The following is a 20450-nucleotide window of genomic DNA, read 5'->3' as shown; positions in this document are numbered from 1 at the left end:
ACTTTTGCATTTTTAATAATTATAAGTTTTGCTTTAAATTTTTGCAACCACTGATATAGAGGCAAGTCAGGTTAAAATATCACTCACCACTCCTAACGAAAACTGGAGCCTGCAGTAATCCTGCCTTTTATTGTTAAGAGATCATTCTCTCAGAATTTCTAGATTACAAAACAGAAGGGGTATCATTTCTGTAGCTAATTGGCAACAGTAACTGCTTATTATCCTTTTGATAAGAACATAAAGAACATTTTGTAGCATTGTTAGTAATTAGACAGTGTGCTGTTTCAAATACAATCACAAAATCTTACTTGAATGCTTTCTTATTTTTTAAAAAGAACAGTGTATTGATGTATTACTCTAGTAATTTTAAAAGGAAATTCTTAGAAGTATAATTAAGATTTTCTATTTTCTGATTACTCATAAGAATAGTGACTTCACTGTATTCAAAGTTACACACTTTATGATTCATGCCAAACTATGGTTAAATAAAATGTGTGGCAGAGTTCAATAATTTCCCAGACTACCAGACCCAAAGGATGATTCCTCTAACTTGGTAGGCTGCATTTTGTAAAAGCACATTTACTCAAGATAGCATGGGATGGGTTAGGAGTGCACAAATTAAGTGAAAGTATAGGACCAAGAGAAAGTAAGAAAATCTGCCACTTCAGTAATATTTTCTTAAAATCAGGTAAATCTTGATTTATAATCAAAATATATTTTCTATAATATGTAACATATTGGAAGTGATGACAGTATAAACTCTGTATATTTTATAGAAATCCATCATTTCTTATGATGTTAAAGTAAAATGCTTACTTCTATATTTTGTTGTTTTTATCAGTTACCAGAGAATAACAAATAAAATATATTAAGAAAACACTGTTTTATTCTCCACTGTGTGAGGAAAAACATCTCCCAATGGTTGATGTTTTCTCACGAATTTTTAATTCACCACTTTAATAAGGTAAAATTTTCATCTACGTAAAAAAGAAAGCTCTTGATATTTATCTTTCCTTTTTTATTCCCAAAGAAGGCATTTTTTTTTCATGAATTAAAATTACTAACAATGTTACGAAATGTTCTCTATGTTCTTATCAAAAGGATAATAAGCAGTTACTGTCGCTTCTATTCCCCACTTGTTAACTCTTTGGCCTGCTTCAATTCTGGACAAACAGTGACTCATAAAATTGGATGATGTTATCATCCAGGGAGATCAGTTATTCGCAATTAATTGTAGTTTTGCAATTTCCTTTTTCCACATTCATGTACAATTGGGTGGATTTTTCTACTGTCAAATTTCAGAAACATCAAAACCACAGATAAATACAAAAATATGTATCATTTTTAGCTTCTTTGTGCCAAAAAATATATTCCCCATCACCAAATATTTTCCCCTGAGCCATTAATTTAAACTTGATATTTTTTGGAATTTTAAAAAATACTAAGTCTGTGGCTCAAGCCTGTAATCCCAGCACTGTGGGAGGCCGAGGCGGCTGGATCACGAGGTCAAGAGATCGAGACCATCCTGGTCAACATGGTGAAACCCCGTCTCTACTAAAAATACAAAAAATTAGCTGGGCGTGGTAGCGGGCCCCTGCAATCCCAGCTACTCAGGAGGCTGAGGCAGGAGAATTGCCTGAACCCGGGAGGCGGAGGTTGCGGTGAGCCGAGATCGCGCCATTGCACTCCAGCCTGGGTAACAAGAGCGAAACTCCGTCTCAAAAAAAAAAAAAAAAAATACTAAGTCTCTTGCTTATCATAAAGTCAATTTTAAAATGTTTTAATTTAGAAGAGAAAAAAGAAAAATACATTTCAAGAAATTCTCAAACATATACTTTTTATCTGCTTATGATTTTGAGATTGTTTATATATTTTTCAATGTCCAGCCTCCTGTTAATAACATAATAATCTTATTCCTTCCATATCTCCCAATAATTGATGTTTCTCTTGCAAACTTTTAATTCACCACTTTAATAAGGTAAACTTTTTATTCTGTGTAAAAAAGGAAGCAAGCTCTTGATGTTTATCTTTCCTTTTTTATTCCCCAAGAAGACATTTTTTCATGAAGTAAAATTAAATATCTTCACATTGTTTATGTGCATACGTGTCTAATACGTAAAGTATTTTAAATAGGAAAATAAAATTTTTAGTAGTAATAAAATAGCTAACACATGTATAGCACTTTTTTTTTCCCCAGGTTGGACAGGCTGCAGTGCAATGGCACGATCTTAGCTCACTGAAACTTCCACCACCTGGGTTCAAGTGATTCTCTTGCCTCAGCCTCAAAAGTAGCCGGGATTACAGGCGTGTGCCATTAACACCTGGCTAATTTTTTATTTTAAGTACAGACGGGGTTTTACCATGTTGGCCAGGCTGGTCTTGAACTCCTGACCTCAAGTGATCTAACCGCCTTGGCCTCCCAAAGTGCTGGTAATTACAGGCATAAACCACCATGCCTGGCCATATATAGCACTTTCTTTGAGCCAGGCATACAATGAGGTGGATACTATTATCAATTCCATTTTACAAATGAGAAAGCAGAGGTACGAAGACACTAAACTGTCTCTGTAAAAATCAGATAGCAGTGAGTTCTGCTGAGATTAAAACCCAGGTCATTTGGCTTTAGAGTGTGCTCCTGAATAGTATGTTACATAGGGTATACTTCAATAAATCAACCAATTTTCTTATAAAAATTAATCACATTATATGGAATCTTACTGTGTCACCCAGGCTAGAGTGTAGTGGCATGATCTTGGCTCACTGCAACCTCCACCTTCCAGGTTCAAGTAATTCTCCTCTCGAGTAGCTGGGACTACAGGTGCCCACCACCACACCGGGCTAATTTTTGTATTTTTAGTAGAGGTGGGATTTCACCATGTCAGCCAGGCTGGTCTTCGAATTCCTGACCACAGGATATCTGCCCACCTCTGCCTCACAAAGTGCTGAGATAATAGGCATCAGCCACCATGCCTGGCCAATATTTTCTTTACTTTGAGAGGAATCTCTGTGAAATGAAGAGTCTACACTTTGAAATCAGACAGACATTGGGTTTAAATCTTTAATATGATTTTAGTAGCTCCCAAACTGGAAATATTATTTAACTTTCTTAACATTTGCATACTCATCTGTAAATGGGGATAATTATACTTTACAGGGTGGTTGTAATACCCAAATTAAACAATATAGGTAGGTTGAGAGACAGAGTCTGGCACCTTTTAGCTGATTTGTTAGCTGATCAGCTAAAGTCAATAAAGAGAGATTAATAAATTATTTTGGATCCATACCACAATCAGGAACTTTTTAAAAATGCTATGCCAGAAAGTCAAGATGTGTTAAAAATTTCAATGTTTTTTTAAAGTACTAGAAGAAAAGAACTGTCTAAAAATACAAGATAAAACAATTAAAAAGGAAAAGAACAATCTAACCACTTAATATATAAAAATATGGTTTGATAAATACTGGTTTATCTTAAGAAAAATTATTCAAATTACCATAAAGAAGGGAAGTTATTCCCAACACATTGAAGGAACAAAATTTAATGAATTTAATTTGTTAATAGTCTTTTTTCAAATTTAGGAGAAAAAGATCAAATCCCAAATTGAAAATAAAAAAAAGTTCACAGATAAAGCAATTTACAAGACAAAAAAATGATAAATTAATAATGTAAATATAAAATAATTTTCTTTTTTTAGATCATTGAATTAAAAAACATAGATAATATCCAGTAATGTAAAGAGTGGCGAATAATGCTACTATCACACAGCATTTGGAACAAGGGTAAATTAATTTAGTATTTTTGGAAGATGCTACAGAAATTAGTGAGAAAATTTTTATGCAGCCTCATTTATACAGAAATTCCACATCTAAGTTTTTAGCCTCAGGAAATAATTGTATACTACAAAATGTTTCATGAACTAAGATACACATTATAGCAGTGATAAAATACAAATGGAAAATAATTTGAAATACCATTAATATGGTCCTGGCCCTGCATACTTCTATAAATAGCTTTAAAAAGGATTAAGGAAGGTCAGGCACAGTGGCTCATGCCTGTAATCTCAGCCCTTTGGGATGCTGAAGTGGGCAGATCACCTAAGATCAGGAGTTTGAGACCAGCCTGATCAACAGGGAGAAACTCCGTCTCTACCAAATACAAAATTAGCCGGGCATGGTGGCACATGCCTGTAATCCCAGCTAGTCAAGAGGCTGAGGCAGGAGAATTGCTTGAACCTGGAAGGTGGAGGTTGTAATGAGCCGAGATCAGGCCACTGTACTCCAGCCTGGACAACAAGATCAAAACTCCATCTCAAAAAAAAAAAAAAAGAGGAAGATCTATATACTGACATGGGAGATGCTTATACTATATTAAGCATAAATAGATGGCTGAATGGTATTTAAATAGAAAGGTAAGATCCCATTTATATATGAAAATACATATGTCACTACTCTTATCTATATATATGAAAAATATATTCACCAGTACATATATATTTTTTATATTTTTATATATTTTTGGATTGGTTTTATTTTGGACAATGGGAAAGGTACCATTATAACTGGAAAAATAAAAACATTTTTATATTGAAAATCAAAACATCTTATATTGAATATATATTAAAAATAAAAGCAAAAATAAAAACATGTTACATTGAATATATATTAATGAATTTAATTTCTTATTCATGTTGGATTTAACAGTATCTATATAAATATTTTTAAGACGAGATGTGTAAGTTCAAATATAACTCAGATTCTGAAGGGTTGGTGTAATATTTATCTCTACACTTTATATTTCATTGTTAAAAAATTTATGCTTAAATATTTTAAGAAACTTCAAATGCTTTTATAAGCCTACCTTAAAACTTCTTCCACCCTACACTGTAATTTTGTTACTATCATAACCACATGAATAATAGAGGCCCAAAATATTCTAGCTTTTCATGTCCCAGAGTTTCCCTCAATCTCAAACTCTTCAAATCATAAACTCAGCTTTGAAATTTTTGACTTAAAAGTCAAAATAGTGGCTCTAGCCACTGTTACTCTTTACAGATGAGTTAACTTTATTTTTTAATTGTCATTACTGTTGTAAATCATGTTGAACTCCAATAAACACTTACAAATGGAAGATTGCCTTTTCATTAAGTTCAGAAGCCAACTCCCAGGTTTAGATCAGAGTATTTCACGGTGACTGCATGTAACTGTAGGTGGGCATGTAAGGGTGTATATGTATGAATCTGTTACTAAGTGTGTATATGCATGTGTGTTGTACATGGAACTGCATACAGACATGCAGGCTGTATACACGTTTATGTGTTCTAGTAGTGAACATGTGTGTATGCTCATGTACATCTTGTGTGTGTATGATATACAAAGACAGAATATCTAAAAATAAAACATTTACAGTGCATTTGAAATGAAGCAATCATTTAGACATTCCCATTTACAAATAGTACTGGGGGATGATAAGATTTTAATCATATGAGGGGAACCATTGCAGGCTTATTGTAAACATCAGCAGCATCTCTGAGGTCAAGTTTACAGGGTAATTACATTTCTGAAAATGGAGACATATGGAATTTTTATGGATCCAGTGTGCAGTGGGACTGAAATCCAAATTTTGGTAAATGAATTTCATGCAAAATATACTTATTCTAAGATATTAAAAAAGAAAAATTATATGCTTGATACTATAGCACCACAAACCTATGTATCTCATAACTGATTCATTTTTTTTCTCAAACTGCAAAGTCAACTCATGTGCACAGAACAACAACAACAACAACAAAAATGTCTGTGGTCTGAAAAGCAGCTAGCCTCAATCCAGGAAGCATAACACTAAAAGCTTAAACACATTTTAGATTTTTGCATATCATTATTATTATTCACTTTCTTTTGGTCATTTGAAATGTTTAGAACTTTTTAAAAGTTGTGAAATAACATTATATAATTTAATGAAACATCCCTTTTTTACCATCTTGCTTCCCTATATTAATTTTGGCATTTTTTTCTCCCCATTTGCTTAATTCAAGTATAGAAAATATATGAAATACAAATTTTTGTAAGATTCATAAACTGATTAAGTGCATCAAAGATGAATGTTTCCCTCTGATTCTTTTATAATTTTCTTTACATTATTTTAAATTCATAATTACATTTCTGAAAAGTAGTGGTACTAATTTTTTGTAAGGACATCAAAGGACATAACAGTATAAGCCTGATTTAGGGAAACATTCATCAATTGGTATTGAAGAAGATTCTATCTTATTACCATGAATAATCTACTTTGGGGCATGTACACATACAGATTGTAATGTGCAGTAAGAAGTTTAAGTATTAGGGAAAAAGCAAAGCAAATTTTCTTTTAGGAATCAGTAATGTGTAAAACAAGGAAATATAACAGGATAAATGAAATAATAAATATTATTCAATATAACATGTATATTTGTATACATAATTAGATTTTCTATTTCTTGATTCTATGTGGAACAGAAGAATGCGTAAGAACTTAAATTCAAAGCAGGAACTTCATGTTGCAATAGATCTCCTTTATTTGGAAATTTTTTAAGGGCTCAAAACAGCTAAAATATAAGAGAATTCCTGAAAAAATATGTTTTATGAAGATTGGCAGATTGAGCTGCCTTAAATTATTTCTGGGACAGGATACGGTATTAGTAAATCAATTAATTCACTGACAACTCAATAAACAAATTATGTTGGCCTCTTAATGGTTTATGAGTTTTAAAAAGTCTTCTATTTATTCACACACACACACACACACACACACACACACACACACACACACAAACTCAATCATTATTTATGTGTACCCTTATGATTGCTTCAATGGAGAAATCAAAGAAGTAAGAACATACCCTAAGAGCAGAATTTTCTAGGGTTCTGTCTTTTAGAATGGATTGATTTTGTGCCCACAACAAGAATATTCATTTGCAAACAGATCATTTGAGTTTGGAGTCTTTTTATTTGGTATTTACCATAAGTCAGATGGTTGTACTCATGATAGTGGCACTCAGGATGTAGGAAAGAGTAGTATTCAATAGAAAAACAGGGATAAATCATTGGAGTACCAGTGTATTAGACAGAAATGGCATAGTCATGTGCCTACAAAAGCAGTTTTTGCTTCAGTGTAAATAAGAAATTATTAAATGAATCAATAAGTAGCAAAATAGATGGAAAAAGATAATTACATGTCTACATAAATGCACTTATAGAATAAATTTTCTTTCTGAACAATAAACTTTCTTGAACAGTACGCTTCTTGAATAGTAGTTTTTACACGTCAGAAAAATACATCTTCCTTTCTCTTACTACCCATAAATGGCAAAACTCTGTTATTCTGTTATCAAACTCACTGAAACCAAACAACAAACCGAGAATTCAATAGGGTGGATCTCCACAAATTGATTGGATACTTGAAATTACCTGGGATGCTGATTAAACATTTAAACATCCGGGTTCCACTTAGACCTACTGAATCCAAATATCCACAGGAGAATTATTAAGATTAGGTAAGACAACTTGGAAATAAATACGTCACATGTTGTAGACAGTCACTTATTCTGATTATTATATACCATGTTGACAATTATAATAACCACCTTGCTTTTTAAGGGTTGGGATAAGACAGCAACAATTCTGACCTGATGTTATTTTTAATTGTTTGGACCAAAAAAGAACGGGAAAAAAATAGTTTTCTATGTTTTAAATGTCTGAGTAATGTACTTACTACAGTTTTCAGCTTTTCTATTGTCCCGGATTACTATTCTTTGGTTGATTGTGCTGAAGAGTGTTGTCCAGTTAATGGTATGATAATAACATAGGTTGCTGTTGTCTGTAATATAGATGTTTCCTGCGCTGATTTCCTTCAGGGACTGGAACTGTAGAGAGGTGATGCCCTGTTGCTTGAGGATAAGCAAGGAGAGGCCACTAAGGAGGAGGGAGGGAGAAAATGGAACAATGAAAGCATTCTAGAAGTAAAATAAGGCTGTCACATTTTATTTCAAAAAGAATGTTAATGGAGTATAAACAGAGGCTGAATCCATAAATCTGTGTTTAGAATGGTATTCGTTTTTACATGCTATATATTATCAGTTTTTAAAGTAATAATTTGACCTCCCAAAGTAAAATGTCCATTGCTTGCAGTTATACATATTGGCAGTATATCTCTATTTCTGTGTATATATTTACCACTGAAATGTCTGGTCACTATCTTCCCACCCCAAGTCTTAACTTTATGTTGTTCAATGATGAAATCCTGTATTAAGAGTAAAGACATGTTTATAAAATGAATGTTCATCTACTCAAAGTAAGACATTAATTCTTCTTTAACTGTGTAATAGATTTGGACATAGTTTCAGAGGGTAGATAGTACAGAAAATGATTGTAAGTATTTAGCTTTAATTTATACCTCAGACATCAAAGAACTGTAATAATTGAGGAATGTATAATAAGGTTAGGAGATAGTAAAAAGCAAAGAATAAAACTAAACTAAAATTTAAAAAAGAAAACAAACTTAGATGCCTTGGGTATCTGGGGAAAAGGTCTCTAAAAGTTAAATAACAACTGCTCTGTTTAAAACAATATCATTTCAAAGGAACTGCTTTTAATATAGTTCACTTTTTTGTAATTACTTACTTTTCCATTCTCTAAAGAATAAACATGCTTCCCACATTTCAATTAGCCAATAAATATTATTTTACATTTTGGAGACCAAAGCTTTCCCCTTTCATTTATAATTTTAAATATTCTTTGCTGTTAATATTTAGAATTATTTTCCATGGGTGTCAGAGTGTGTGTGTGTGTGTGTGTGTGTGTGTGTATGCTCAATGATAAAGACTAACATGTAACTCTTTCTCTCAAATTTTGTCCCCATCGTCACTCTCTTGAGTTGTTGATTACAATGTTAGCATAACGTCTTGACTGTCCTATAATATTTATTCAATGGATAGTAAAAGTTGTTTATATATAGCACTTGAATAGATGGTATCGCTCAACTATCCTTTCTTATTAAGTTCCTTTCTCCTTTACATTTTTAAAACCTCTTATAGATATAACTGTTTTGAATTTTAATAGTAAAATTCAATATACTTTTAATAAAACATTATAAAATCAATGATGATATTAATTTTAGAGATATTTTGAATTTAAGTGGACAAATTTTAAAAATTCTTATGTAAATTGACTTTTTATTGCTCAAACTAAAAACATTATACAGATGAAATCAGATAAACCTGTTATTTATTGTTATAATGTGAATTTAAATTACTGACACTATAATCTTATCAATGTTCTTCTAAACCTGAATTCTTTTGTCCATTTATTAACCAGCACTACATGTAGAGTGGTGGGCCAGTTCCTAAAACATCAGCCCTGTGATATGCAGTTAAAATTATAGCACCAGAGACAAAAAGAGCACCTCCTAGCACGACAGTATTGATATCCTATACATCCAAGCCATTACCAAGTCACACAACTCTTATCTTTTAATTATGATAAATCTGATCAAAATGAAAGTTTAATTGAATTGCTCACATCATGTACTCCATACTTGCAAAATACTCATATTACGTGGAGTGACAAACAATTGAAAAATCAAACTATGTATTCTGTAATACTTCATACGATCATCAGAGGTATTTTCATTGGAAATAAGGATAGAAGCATGATTTCCCCAGAATCAGTAAATCAGTAAGACTGATGGTTTTGACTTAATGAACACACAATGCTCCTCTTGAAATTTGTGAGACCTGGAGTGTTAAACATATTCACTTACCTATAGAGTACTCTTCCACCAATGGTCACCAGGTTAGAAAAAACACTGAAGTCAGTCATGTTTGGGGGCCATGACTGTATGTTCAAGAAACCTACAAGTGAAGAGTAGTAAAAATAAATCAGTATATCATCATCTTAGTATTAGTGTAGATTTTTCTTGAAATATAGTGAAAATGTGTTGAAAGGAGGGAAGTGAGGAAGGATAATGAAATTTCTATTTTTGAAGTACTCTATTACATATGTATTTTTCCAAGATTGAGTGTCCTACTCAATGAAACTATAAATGTTGAAAGGTTCCAATGACTCAATTTGATTTATTTTTATAAATGTAAAAATGTAGTCTAACTAAAGAGAAAAATATAGTTTCAATTTCTCTGAAATCTTTTACCTCTTCATCTGTACACTTATGACATCAGTGTCAACATTGTATCCTAAGACATTAATATACACATCTAAACTTTCTCATTAGAATTTGCATTATTTTATGGTAAGTCCATGTCTGAATCATATCTATGGGCCCCACATTACCTACTAAGACAGTGTTGAACACATTATATGCTCAATATAAATGTGCTAAATAAATGATACATGTTATCCATGATCAATAGTATATCTCCTGAAGAGGTAAACAGAAAAACATAGGTCAAAGATCAGTTGACAATTGCCAAAGTAGTAATGTCAAAATTTCAAAGATATTCATTATATAATTCCATGGGCTTTGAAAATGTGCATAAAAGCTAATAAGACGCCACTGTTAAAAATAAGAGTTTTTACAAACCAAAATTTGCTTTGAAAATGAGATGCTGATTCCAATCTTATGTAACTTTTTTTTGAGACAGAGTCTCCCTCTGCTGCCAGGCTGGAGTGTAGTGGCATGATCTCGGCTCACTGCACTCTCCGCCTCCCGGGTTCAAGCGATTCCCCTGTCTCAGCCTCCGAGTAGCTGGGATTACAGGCATGCACCACCACACCCAACTAATTTTTGTATTTTTAGCCGGGACGGAGTTTCACCATGTAAGCCAGGATGGTCTCAATTTCCTAACCTCATGATCCACCCCCCTTGGCCTCCCAAAGTGTTGGGATTGCAGGTGCAAGCCACCGTGACCGGCCAATCTTAGGTCATTTTATTTAAAAAGTTTATATTGTTCATAGCACAACAGTTGCCCTTTAAAAAATTACCTGTTATCTCCCTGACTGTCCGAAAGACATTCAGTTTCTCTGGGTCTATGGCTTCAATTGCATTGTAAGGGTCCCTAGAAAACAAGAAGATACATAGCCAAATTTAAATTTTAATAAAGGAAGGAAAATATGAGAAATGTTACAATAATTATTTTATTCAAATTTAATTTTAATTAACAAGAAGGATGTTTTCAATGAATGTCTAAATTTTTCTGTTCTCGATGTAGAAGGGGAATAATAGATGATTTTGAGGAAATTTTTGATGACACAAAATATGAGTTTTACATCAAAGGCTATTCTAGATCTATACAAATAATCAGCTTCAACTATTCTGATGAAATTCCCAAAGATAATAAGTTCATGTAAAATCCATTTTATTTCATTTCGTTTTAAAAGTTATTCTTAATTGAGAAGAATATATGTAGTCTGGAAATAAATTCTAGTGAGAACAATTGGCATTTCTGCTCCTCAAAGAAGCATACATTGCTAATAGTATCTGGTGTCATAAGGAGAGTAACAAACACAGATAAAATCAACAATTTTTCTGTAGCTCTACATTTATCTACTTGTGAATTTTCATAATATTCATAGCATTGTCTGAAAGTTTCTCTTCATATGGATTACTTAGAACCATCCTGTTCCTATCTAGCTTATTCATATCCATGTTTATAACACAGGAACTATTCACTTTCAAGTATATGAATTCAAGCAAGACTTAAAGATTTTTTTAAAGGAGTGCACAGTAAGTTTTAAAATGTTATTATATTAAAAGACATTTCATACTATCCTGGGTAGAGACCTCATGATATATATTATTTACAGAGAGATAAAATTTTCTCCATTGGCTACTTCTTCAAGATAGATCAAAACTATATGAACAGTGATCTTAGGTTTTTTTAGAAGTATGTGTCTATCTGCAGCAGCCAAACAAATTTTATTCTTACTGTGGACATCTCTTCTTTTACCAGTCTCTGAGAACCCTCCTTTTTGGTATGGCAAATAACCACCAGTGACCCACTATATTCAGCCTTAATAGGGCTCTCAATCAATGTGCTCCACAATCCCCTGACAAACAGATAGGGATATGGCCTATGTCCTGGGGATTTGTGCCTAAATTCATTGGCATTTATTCATGCCAGCATTCAAGCCTTGAAAAGAGTATCAGTTCCAGCAACCATGATCTCTGGAATCATCTTGTACTGGCTTTCTGAACTTAGTTCATCAGCACATTCTTCTCTACTGTGAACCATTCCATATTTTAACAAAACAAAACAAAACAAACAAAACAAAACAAAACAAAACAAAAAAAAAAACTGTGCTTGATTAAATTACTGTTTCAAACTAAGAAGTGCAATCAATACAATGTACTACTAGTTAACATGAAGTGCTTTATTCCAGGCTCAAATACTGGATATTGCTGAGGTTGGAGAAATGCTATAAATGTGTTTCCCTGTAATTCACACATAAACTATTGATTAAAATTTTCTCAATGTCACATTAATATCTCACAAAAGCTTAAAGTCTCAATTAAATGTTCTAGCAAGCTTGCTCTATTTATAAGCAAAGATATATGGAACAAATAACTATGCTTTAGAAAACTCTTCACTTTTTAATGTGTAAAGAATTTTGTATACACAGGAAAATAACAGCTCTGCAGCACAAGAATGAGCTTTCAACATTTGTTCTTTGATGAAAATCAGTGTATAGAACAGCTCAGGTCATATAATCAAATATCCTGGCTTTATTGAGAAAGACTCAAAATTCAGGGCAAGCACACAATAATGGGGTCAGTGTAAACCTTTACTGAGAATACTTCCATGTTGCTGGGAATGAAATGAATCCTGGAATGTTACTATGAAGCCCAATGGACCAGAGATATTTTACACAGTTAATTTTAGAGATTCAGGACTCTCGTAAAATAAGTTGACAGAATTCCACTCACTGACTTCGAATTATGTTTTGGGAGTTGCATCGTACAGCTACTCAAAATCCATAGTACTTTAAATCAGTTAATTTTCCTAACTAAATTCAGAGCCATGCAAAATAACATTATGTCTACCCTGTCATTGTGTTTAGTGATCCAGAATAAAGCTCAGGAGAAAGAGAGTGAAACATTTTCACTGAAATCACTTCATCACCAAGCTTATTATTTATCTTCCATTTTCTAGCACCATTGCAGTCTACCATGTAAACCATTTCTTGTAGTGTCTCATTGTGACACAGCATGAACATGCTTATTTGGTGAGCATTTTGTTGCTGTAAGCACATGCACGTCAATGGTGTAAACCATAACAAAACACGAATGAAAAGTTTTGCTAATGATAACCCGAAACACTGAAGTTTCCTGCAGTTTCCATTCTAAAAAGAAAATGAGTGCCTACTGCTATTTCTCGCAATGGTACTATTGTACTATAAACTAAACATGCAAATTAACTTTCTTGAGCCCAATTATACATTTAAATTCTAATTGGCAAGTTGCCAGTAAATATATTTTATGGAGAAACTTGTTTTTAAAAACAATAACAACCGCATTTAAGTATTATTTTTGCATTTTATTAATTAAAACATCTCAGCTATTTTAATCAAACCATATGATCTTATAAAAGTTGGTTAGTAAAATACTAAAGGTAACGGACATTAAGTGAGGAAAAGCATTTCTTTAATTTATTGTTTCTGCTTATAATATCATATATTATTGACTTTAAAAATATCTCTGTCTACACACACACACACACACACACACACACACACACACTTCATGACCATACTTGAATCTATACATATATTACATATCTAAGTCTGCTGAATTAACTTTATATCCATACTTTCCTAAAATAAAAGAGAAAGGCTTCAGAATATATGTTTCATGCTGGCATGACAGTGAGAACAAAGAATACGTCATAATTCATTTACATGCTTATCCTGGAAAAATCTTATAAATTATATTTGAGACCCAATTATAATTATAATTTCAAATATTCCAGGTATAAGTGCTATGATTAAGGACAAATAATCATCTGAACTGAGAAGCATGACTCATCTTGAGGAAAATTTTGCCTTTATTTGGTTTCCAAAAGGGTCTATATAAGACTATAATCAAGTCTATACAATTAATATTTGTTGTACAATATGCTATGCTATAAACTAGACATAGGCACTGCAATTGTTCTTTTGCACTGCCTTCTCCTCCTGTTTTGTTTTTCCTTGATTTTCATTTCTCTTTATTCCCATCCTTCTCTCACTCTCTCTCACCCTCTTCCCTTCCTTCCTGCACTTCCAACCTTCTATTTTATACCGCTTGTTAAGGTTTTACGATATGTCAGGCACTGGGCTGAGCAATTCAAAATAATTTGTTTTTAATCACCACAACAATCATAGGAAATAGGTATTTATTGTTAATCCATTTATCAAGTTTTTTATTGGAGGAAACCTAGTGTTTGACATGAAAGAAATCCACCCAGCTCAATGCAAACTCTCCATAGTGGAGCTGCAAATCAGACTCCAATCTACTCTGGATCAAATTACCCAAGAAGAAATTCTAACTCTCATTTTATGAGTTTACGTTTAAGACAAACTTGGTATACTTTTTACTTTTAATCCATGTAAGCTGATTTTCCATAAGTAATTTTTCACCGGGATAAATTAGCAGTATTTTTCTTCTTAGAAGTCTAGGTTAGTCCAAAGTAGTATTCTTCCCATAAACTTGTAAATGCATGGTCCTTACTGTCTTATACATTTTTATTCATTTGACTACTGCTTTCCATTTTTTATTGTATTTATTTATTAAACTTTCCTCCATTCTGAGCCAGAAGTGAATATAAATATATTTAGTCATTATAGTCATTCTAGAGGTTTTGTTTGTTTGTTTGTTTGACGGAGTCTCACTATCTCTGTTGCCCAGGCTAGAGTGCAGTGGTGCAATCTTGGCTCACTGCATCCTCTGCCTCCCATGTTCAAGCGATTCTCCTGCCTCATCCTCCTGAGTAGCCGGGACTATAGGCACGTGCTTCCACACCAAGCTACTTTTTGTATTTTTAGTAGAGCCTGTGTTTGACCATGTTGGCCAGGATGATCTCGATCTCTTGACCTCGTGATCTGCCTGCTTCAGCCTGTCAAAGTGCTGGGATTACGGGCATGAGCCACCGTGCCTCGTCAGAAATCTGGAGTATTAATAATTATGTTCTATGATGAACCAAGACTAAAATAACTATTCTGAACCTCAATAGATCATATATTTTTGAAACCTTCCTACCCATGTTTTATCTGTAAGAATTTTAGACTTAGCAGGTCACTTTTGGTGGTTGGCAATCTTTCTACTGTCACAAAATTCTTGCAGTATTTCTCAGTGGGGGCAGTACCACCCACTAACAGAAAGTTGTCACATCTGTAGAGTTGCTTCAGTTGTAACAGAGATTGGGGAATCCTACAGGTTACAGGGGTTATCACAAGGTTGTTAACTGTCCCTTAAATCAAAGGATTGCCTCATGTTTTGTACAACCTTAAAATACCCTACTAGACATTTAGGACCTCATACGTGCAAACTTGATGCTTGGTCATACTTTGGCCAGGCATAATTCCCTAGCTGTGTTGCTCCAATTTCACTTGATCTTAGCCAAAAAGCCAAGAAGCAATTTACTCAAATTTCAATGAAAGTCATTTCCCTCTTTTTTTGGTCATATAACAATGTATCTGGTTAGTTATTTTCTATTCCAGTGGTCAGCTTTTCCTTTGCTTTTTATTTCCTGATACTTCTTACACAAAAATGCCTTCTAATCTCATTTTTCATAAATCCAAATTTTCACATTGGAAACTGTGCATCCCCGTAGCGATATATATTTGATTGTATCTTACTTTTTTGTATTTCTTTGTATAATTACAACTAGAGAATTATAATAATTAGATATATATCTATATCTATCTGTCTATCTCTCTCTATATATATATGTAAGTCATGTTATCTATAAATTTTATTTCAGAATTGCAAAGTGGCAATTTCTTAATGTATAAAAGCAGAATGTTGGGCCAATAAGGATAAAAACCACCTGTCTAATGCAATTCATGTGAATATGATTTCAACTCTTTCTTCACACTGAAAGGCTTGAGGCTAATTCATTTATTATTTCCAGGTGAAAGCAGGCAATGTGAGTCAAGTGGCTCTCTCTTCTTATTTCTCAGAAGACATTATTAGCATAATATAATCTTATATTCATGTGATATTTGGTTTTAAATATAGTTAAAATGTGGGTATATTGCTTTATTAAATATCATGTATGCATTAAATTATGAAACAGCACCTAAATATCGTCCCAGATCTCTTATGCAATGATCCAAGGAGGGTAAGACAGCAATGTAAATGGATTCACAAGGTCAGGGGGACTATGGTAAAGCTGACTAAATGTGTCCCATCTCTAAAGGACTAGTGCCACTAATAGGTTTTGGCTGTGTCCCCATCCAAATGTCATCTTGAATTGTTTTCCCATAATTCCCACGTGTTGTGGGAAAGACCCAGTGGGAGGTTACTGAATCATGGGGGTGGGTCTTTCCCATACTGTTCTCATGATAGTGAGTATGTTGCATGAGATATGATGATTTTATAAAGGGGAGCTCTTTACACAAATTCTCTTTTGCATGCCACCATGTAAGACATGCCTTTTTCCTCCTTTGCCTTCTACCATGATTGTGAGGCCTTCCCAGCCATGTGAAACTGTGAGTCCATTGAACCTTTATTTCTTCGTAAATTACCCAGTCTTAAGTGTAACTTTATTAGCAATGTGATAACTGACTAATCCAGCTTCCCAGTTCCAACAGAATGTTGCCATGTAGGAATATGGGCTGAGAATTACCAAGTCTATACATTTTAAGAGGTAAGTTAGAAAAAAACATTTCTTAGGCCAGATATAAAAAATATGGGGTGGGGACCACCTACATACTATTATACTATCTAACATGGGACCATATTAAATGCTACCTATTAAAATAAACAAGATATTTAAGCAATCATACATATAATTTATTTGAATGAAAAGAAACATTTTGTTCTATTGCTCTTCCCATTCCTCTTTGGACATATTTATTCATAATATGTTAAATTAGTTTGCTTTTAGAAATGATTTGATATATGCTCAGAGTAAGATTTTGAATTGAAATATATGAGACATAGTCTTTATCTGTAGCCTACAACACTAATATTTAGGGATTAAGTAGTAATATAGATAAATAGATAACATGCAAAGTTAAAATACAGACTTTCAAAGAATACAAACTTGTTTTTTTCCCAGTTAAAACCAGCAGGTAGTTCTGTAATGAAGGATCCCAGGTAAATTATGTTACAATTTTTACTACTAAAATGAAATTCATTTAGCAGGATTTCTCACTGTGTTGCTAACTTCCCAACTGAAGGGAAAAAAAAAAAAAGAATACATGAGGACAAAGAATTTCTGGAACAAGCTCAGGGGAATTTCGGCTTACTGATTTGTTTTATGTCAGACTTTTTACAGGGTATTAATTTACATTGTTTCAACCTAATCAGTTAGAAATTTGAATGACTTCTCTCACCTCAACTGGTGATACTTTTTCCTAAACATATTCAAAGATAAGTGAAGCTTGCTGAAAACTGTGAATTTGAGAGAATGTCCTAAAAATATATTTTAGTTTAAATACAAATTTATATTTTCAACCTTAAGCAGTCACCAAACTAAAATTTGAGCAAATTCCAAAACTAGTTTACTGTCACTTCTGGTGAAATCAGGCCCTTGCTTTTGCAGGTGAGGAGCATTAATGAAAGGTAAAAGTCTTCAGGTTCCAGAGGAATCAAACAAACAAAACTAAAGAATCTCTCCAGCTTTGTCTACACTTTGTAAAATGATTTGTACAAAAATTTAATACTGACCCATGAATACCAGTGACTAAAAAGATCAAATTCCCATTGATCTTGGTACAGTTTATGAATTTGTCAATGTTACTGGAATCCACAGTCTGAGCTGACATCAGTGATCCTGTGCCAATGCCATCACAAGCTGTAGAAATGAGACTCAGAGTTAGGGGATTGAGGAACTTATTTTTGGCCAATAAATCATTGTATTTTCACTATAAAATAGCAGAATATTTTTAATTGTAACATACAAAAATATATTACATTTTTTTTTTCTAAAAAGTAAAATAATTATTCATTCATTGATTCAACATTCACTACTGGTTCTGCTTTAAAATCTTGTCCCTGAATTAAAATCTAACGACCATGACTCATCATAGGAATTACATTTTATATCAAGACCCAGTATACACACACACATAACATATGCACAACTCTAACAGAAATTTTATCAATCAATACTCCTCCTAACTACATAAAATTATCTATTTTCTACTCTATTTGAAAATATTGTTTTTAATAATTTTGAAATGCTGGTAACTTTAGTAAAATAATTTCATGGCCTACATACTAATGGTCTACCACCTGAAATTTTAAAAACAGTGGTCTAATGGAGAATATGTAAACAGAGTTCTGATGATGTGAATTATAATCAGAATCAAGGGCCATTTAAATACTTATACTTAAATTGAACATGCTTTCTGAAGCTTCTAATTTAAACAAACAAATCTGTGTGGGGGTGGGGCATATATAGAAAAAGAAAGAGGGAATAAGAAAGAAAAAGAGAAAGGGGAGGAGAGAGAATACCATTTAAAAATATGTCTGGAGTTTGTCCTTTGCTAAGGCACTCCTTGATACTTTGAAAAGTTTAATAACATTCAGGAGATTCAAACTGTACTCTCATCTTGCTTAGTTTAGGTTTCATTCTGGTGAGGAATTAGAGTACTCACAGCTGGAAGAGATTCCTTCCTCCACTAAAATTCTGTGGCATGAATTATGGGATATATTTATTTTATACTTATGGTAAAGTTTCTCATCATTTCATAGATGTCAGCTTTCAAAATACATTTTTAAGATATGGAGAGTAAATTTCATGTCCCTCTGCATCTCTTTTCATGCTTAGCAGGTCACTTTGTATATAGTGGTAAGCAACTAATATGTGTTGTGATGCCAATACAGCCGTGTGAACTCTTATTTTTTACAAAGTTTTTAAGATTTGCTATTGACAGAATAACACACAACTTTATTTCTGAGTTCCTATCAATGTTACCTCTGAGTTTTTTTCTGGACCATTTTAGTAGATACAATTTAAATTGAATAATATACAGTGTTATAAAAGTTGATATTTTGAGGAACTGTCCAAAATCCTGGAAAGCATGTGTGGGCAGGTTTGGTTGTGAGGGTGGGTTTATATTAAAAAGTGAATTAAAAACCTTGTTATATAGGCCCAGTTCTAACTAAATAATCTGAGCTACCACTTACCTTTTGGGCAAATATCAGTGCAAGGTTTACACATTTTAATCCCATTTTCTTCTACTTCCATCTTGGAACTAGGGCAGGCACGCACACAAGAACTGGAATCTACCACAAAGTTATCTGTTTTTTTTTTTAATAAAAAGGCAAAATAAGCAATAATGTTAACATTCAGCAGACAAGATCAAAACAAGATATTTTAAGGTTTGAAAATAATTAGCATCATTGATACTATTTATATATCTTCCCCTTAAACAACTCATTGTTTAATTATCCCAACCTGAAATCGTATTTCCAGTCAAATGCAATGTGTGTTATCAACAGCTAGTACTTGCTTGGTTACTGCTCCACATCCTGAATTGCCCCCAAGATACAGTAGATTTCCTTTATACACTTAGAAAACTGCATGACATTTAGCTTGTGTTTTTCAATAGTTCCACTTCATTTCATGCCATGATGCAAGTCTGCAGTCTAAAATACTTCAAGTTCATGAAGCACAAATGAAGCTGAAGCTGAACTGCCTCGGATCAACAGAGTATACTTCATATCCAGGAGAAAATGCTTAAAATGTGTTCTTTTTTTCAATGGAGTACCATGAAAACTTTCCCACATTTTTATATGAGGAAACAAAATAAAATTGGAAAGGGTAGTACTTTAGCAAAAGGTTTATCAAATAGACAAGGAGCACTTTATTACCTAATACTTGGATCAAATGTCCAGAGATCCAGTGACCTGGGATATGCCAGAACATCCCCTCCAAAATAAAGGACAAATTATTACATCTAAAGACTCTCATAATAAATAGGAACACAATACTTGCTAGGCCACTCTGGTTTTAAAACAACAAAAAGTAGCATCCTTCCGTGCTTGGGAACATTGCTCTGGCACAAGATGCAATGTTGTGGAATGCTTACAGCCTTGAGGGGTACCCAAAGCAGAAAAGGCAGATCATGTAGATCTAGGTTGTGATGTAAGCAATCTTGCTACTTGGGTCATAAAATCCAAGAGGGTCTATGATATTGGGAGTATCTACAGTGGGAAAACATGCCATGTAGAGTTATGACAAGTTTCATTAGACAATCACAACAGAGACTTCTAGGTTTCTAGAGCTAAGCTATGCCACCTGTAGCATAGGAGT

The 20450-nt window shown here is 33.1% G+C and overlaps 1 protein-coding gene across 4 annotated transcripts in view; it reads right to left on the bottom strand.

Annotated features, from left to right (window-relative positions):
- Positions 1 to 20450, bottom strand: part of ERBB4 (erb-b2 receptor tyrosine kinase 4) — a 1187662-nt gene that overhangs the window by 327300 nt on the left and 839912 nt on the right. For all 4 annotated transcript variants that reach the window (XM_032277666.1, XM_032277668.1, XM_032277665.1 and 1 more), the window contains exons 8-12: positions 19322 to 19435; positions 17858 to 17984; positions 10969 to 11042; positions 9791 to 9881; positions 7745 to 7944 (exon numbers count right to left, since the gene is read on the bottom strand). In XM_032277666.1, the coding sequence (XP_032133557.1) occupies positions 7745 to 7944; positions 9791 to 9881; positions 10969 to 11042; positions 17858 to 17984; positions 19322 to 19435 (606 nt within the window). The remainder of the gene's footprint in view (positions 1 to 7744; positions 7945 to 9790; positions 9882 to 10968; positions 11043 to 17857; positions 17985 to 19321; positions 19436 to 20450) is intronic.

Source organism: Sapajus apella, unplaced genomic scaffold, assembly GCF_009761245.1.
Source record: "Sapajus apella isolate SASKATOON/1434 unplaced genomic scaffold, GSC_monkey_1.0 scaffold10, whole genome shotgun sequence".
Classification (NCBI taxonomy): domain Eukaryota; kingdom Metazoa; phylum Chordata; class Mammalia; order Primates; family Cebidae; genus Sapajus; species Sapajus apella.
Note: the sequence above shows the minus strand (reverse complement) of the source record. Positions and strands in the feature narration are given on the sequence as shown.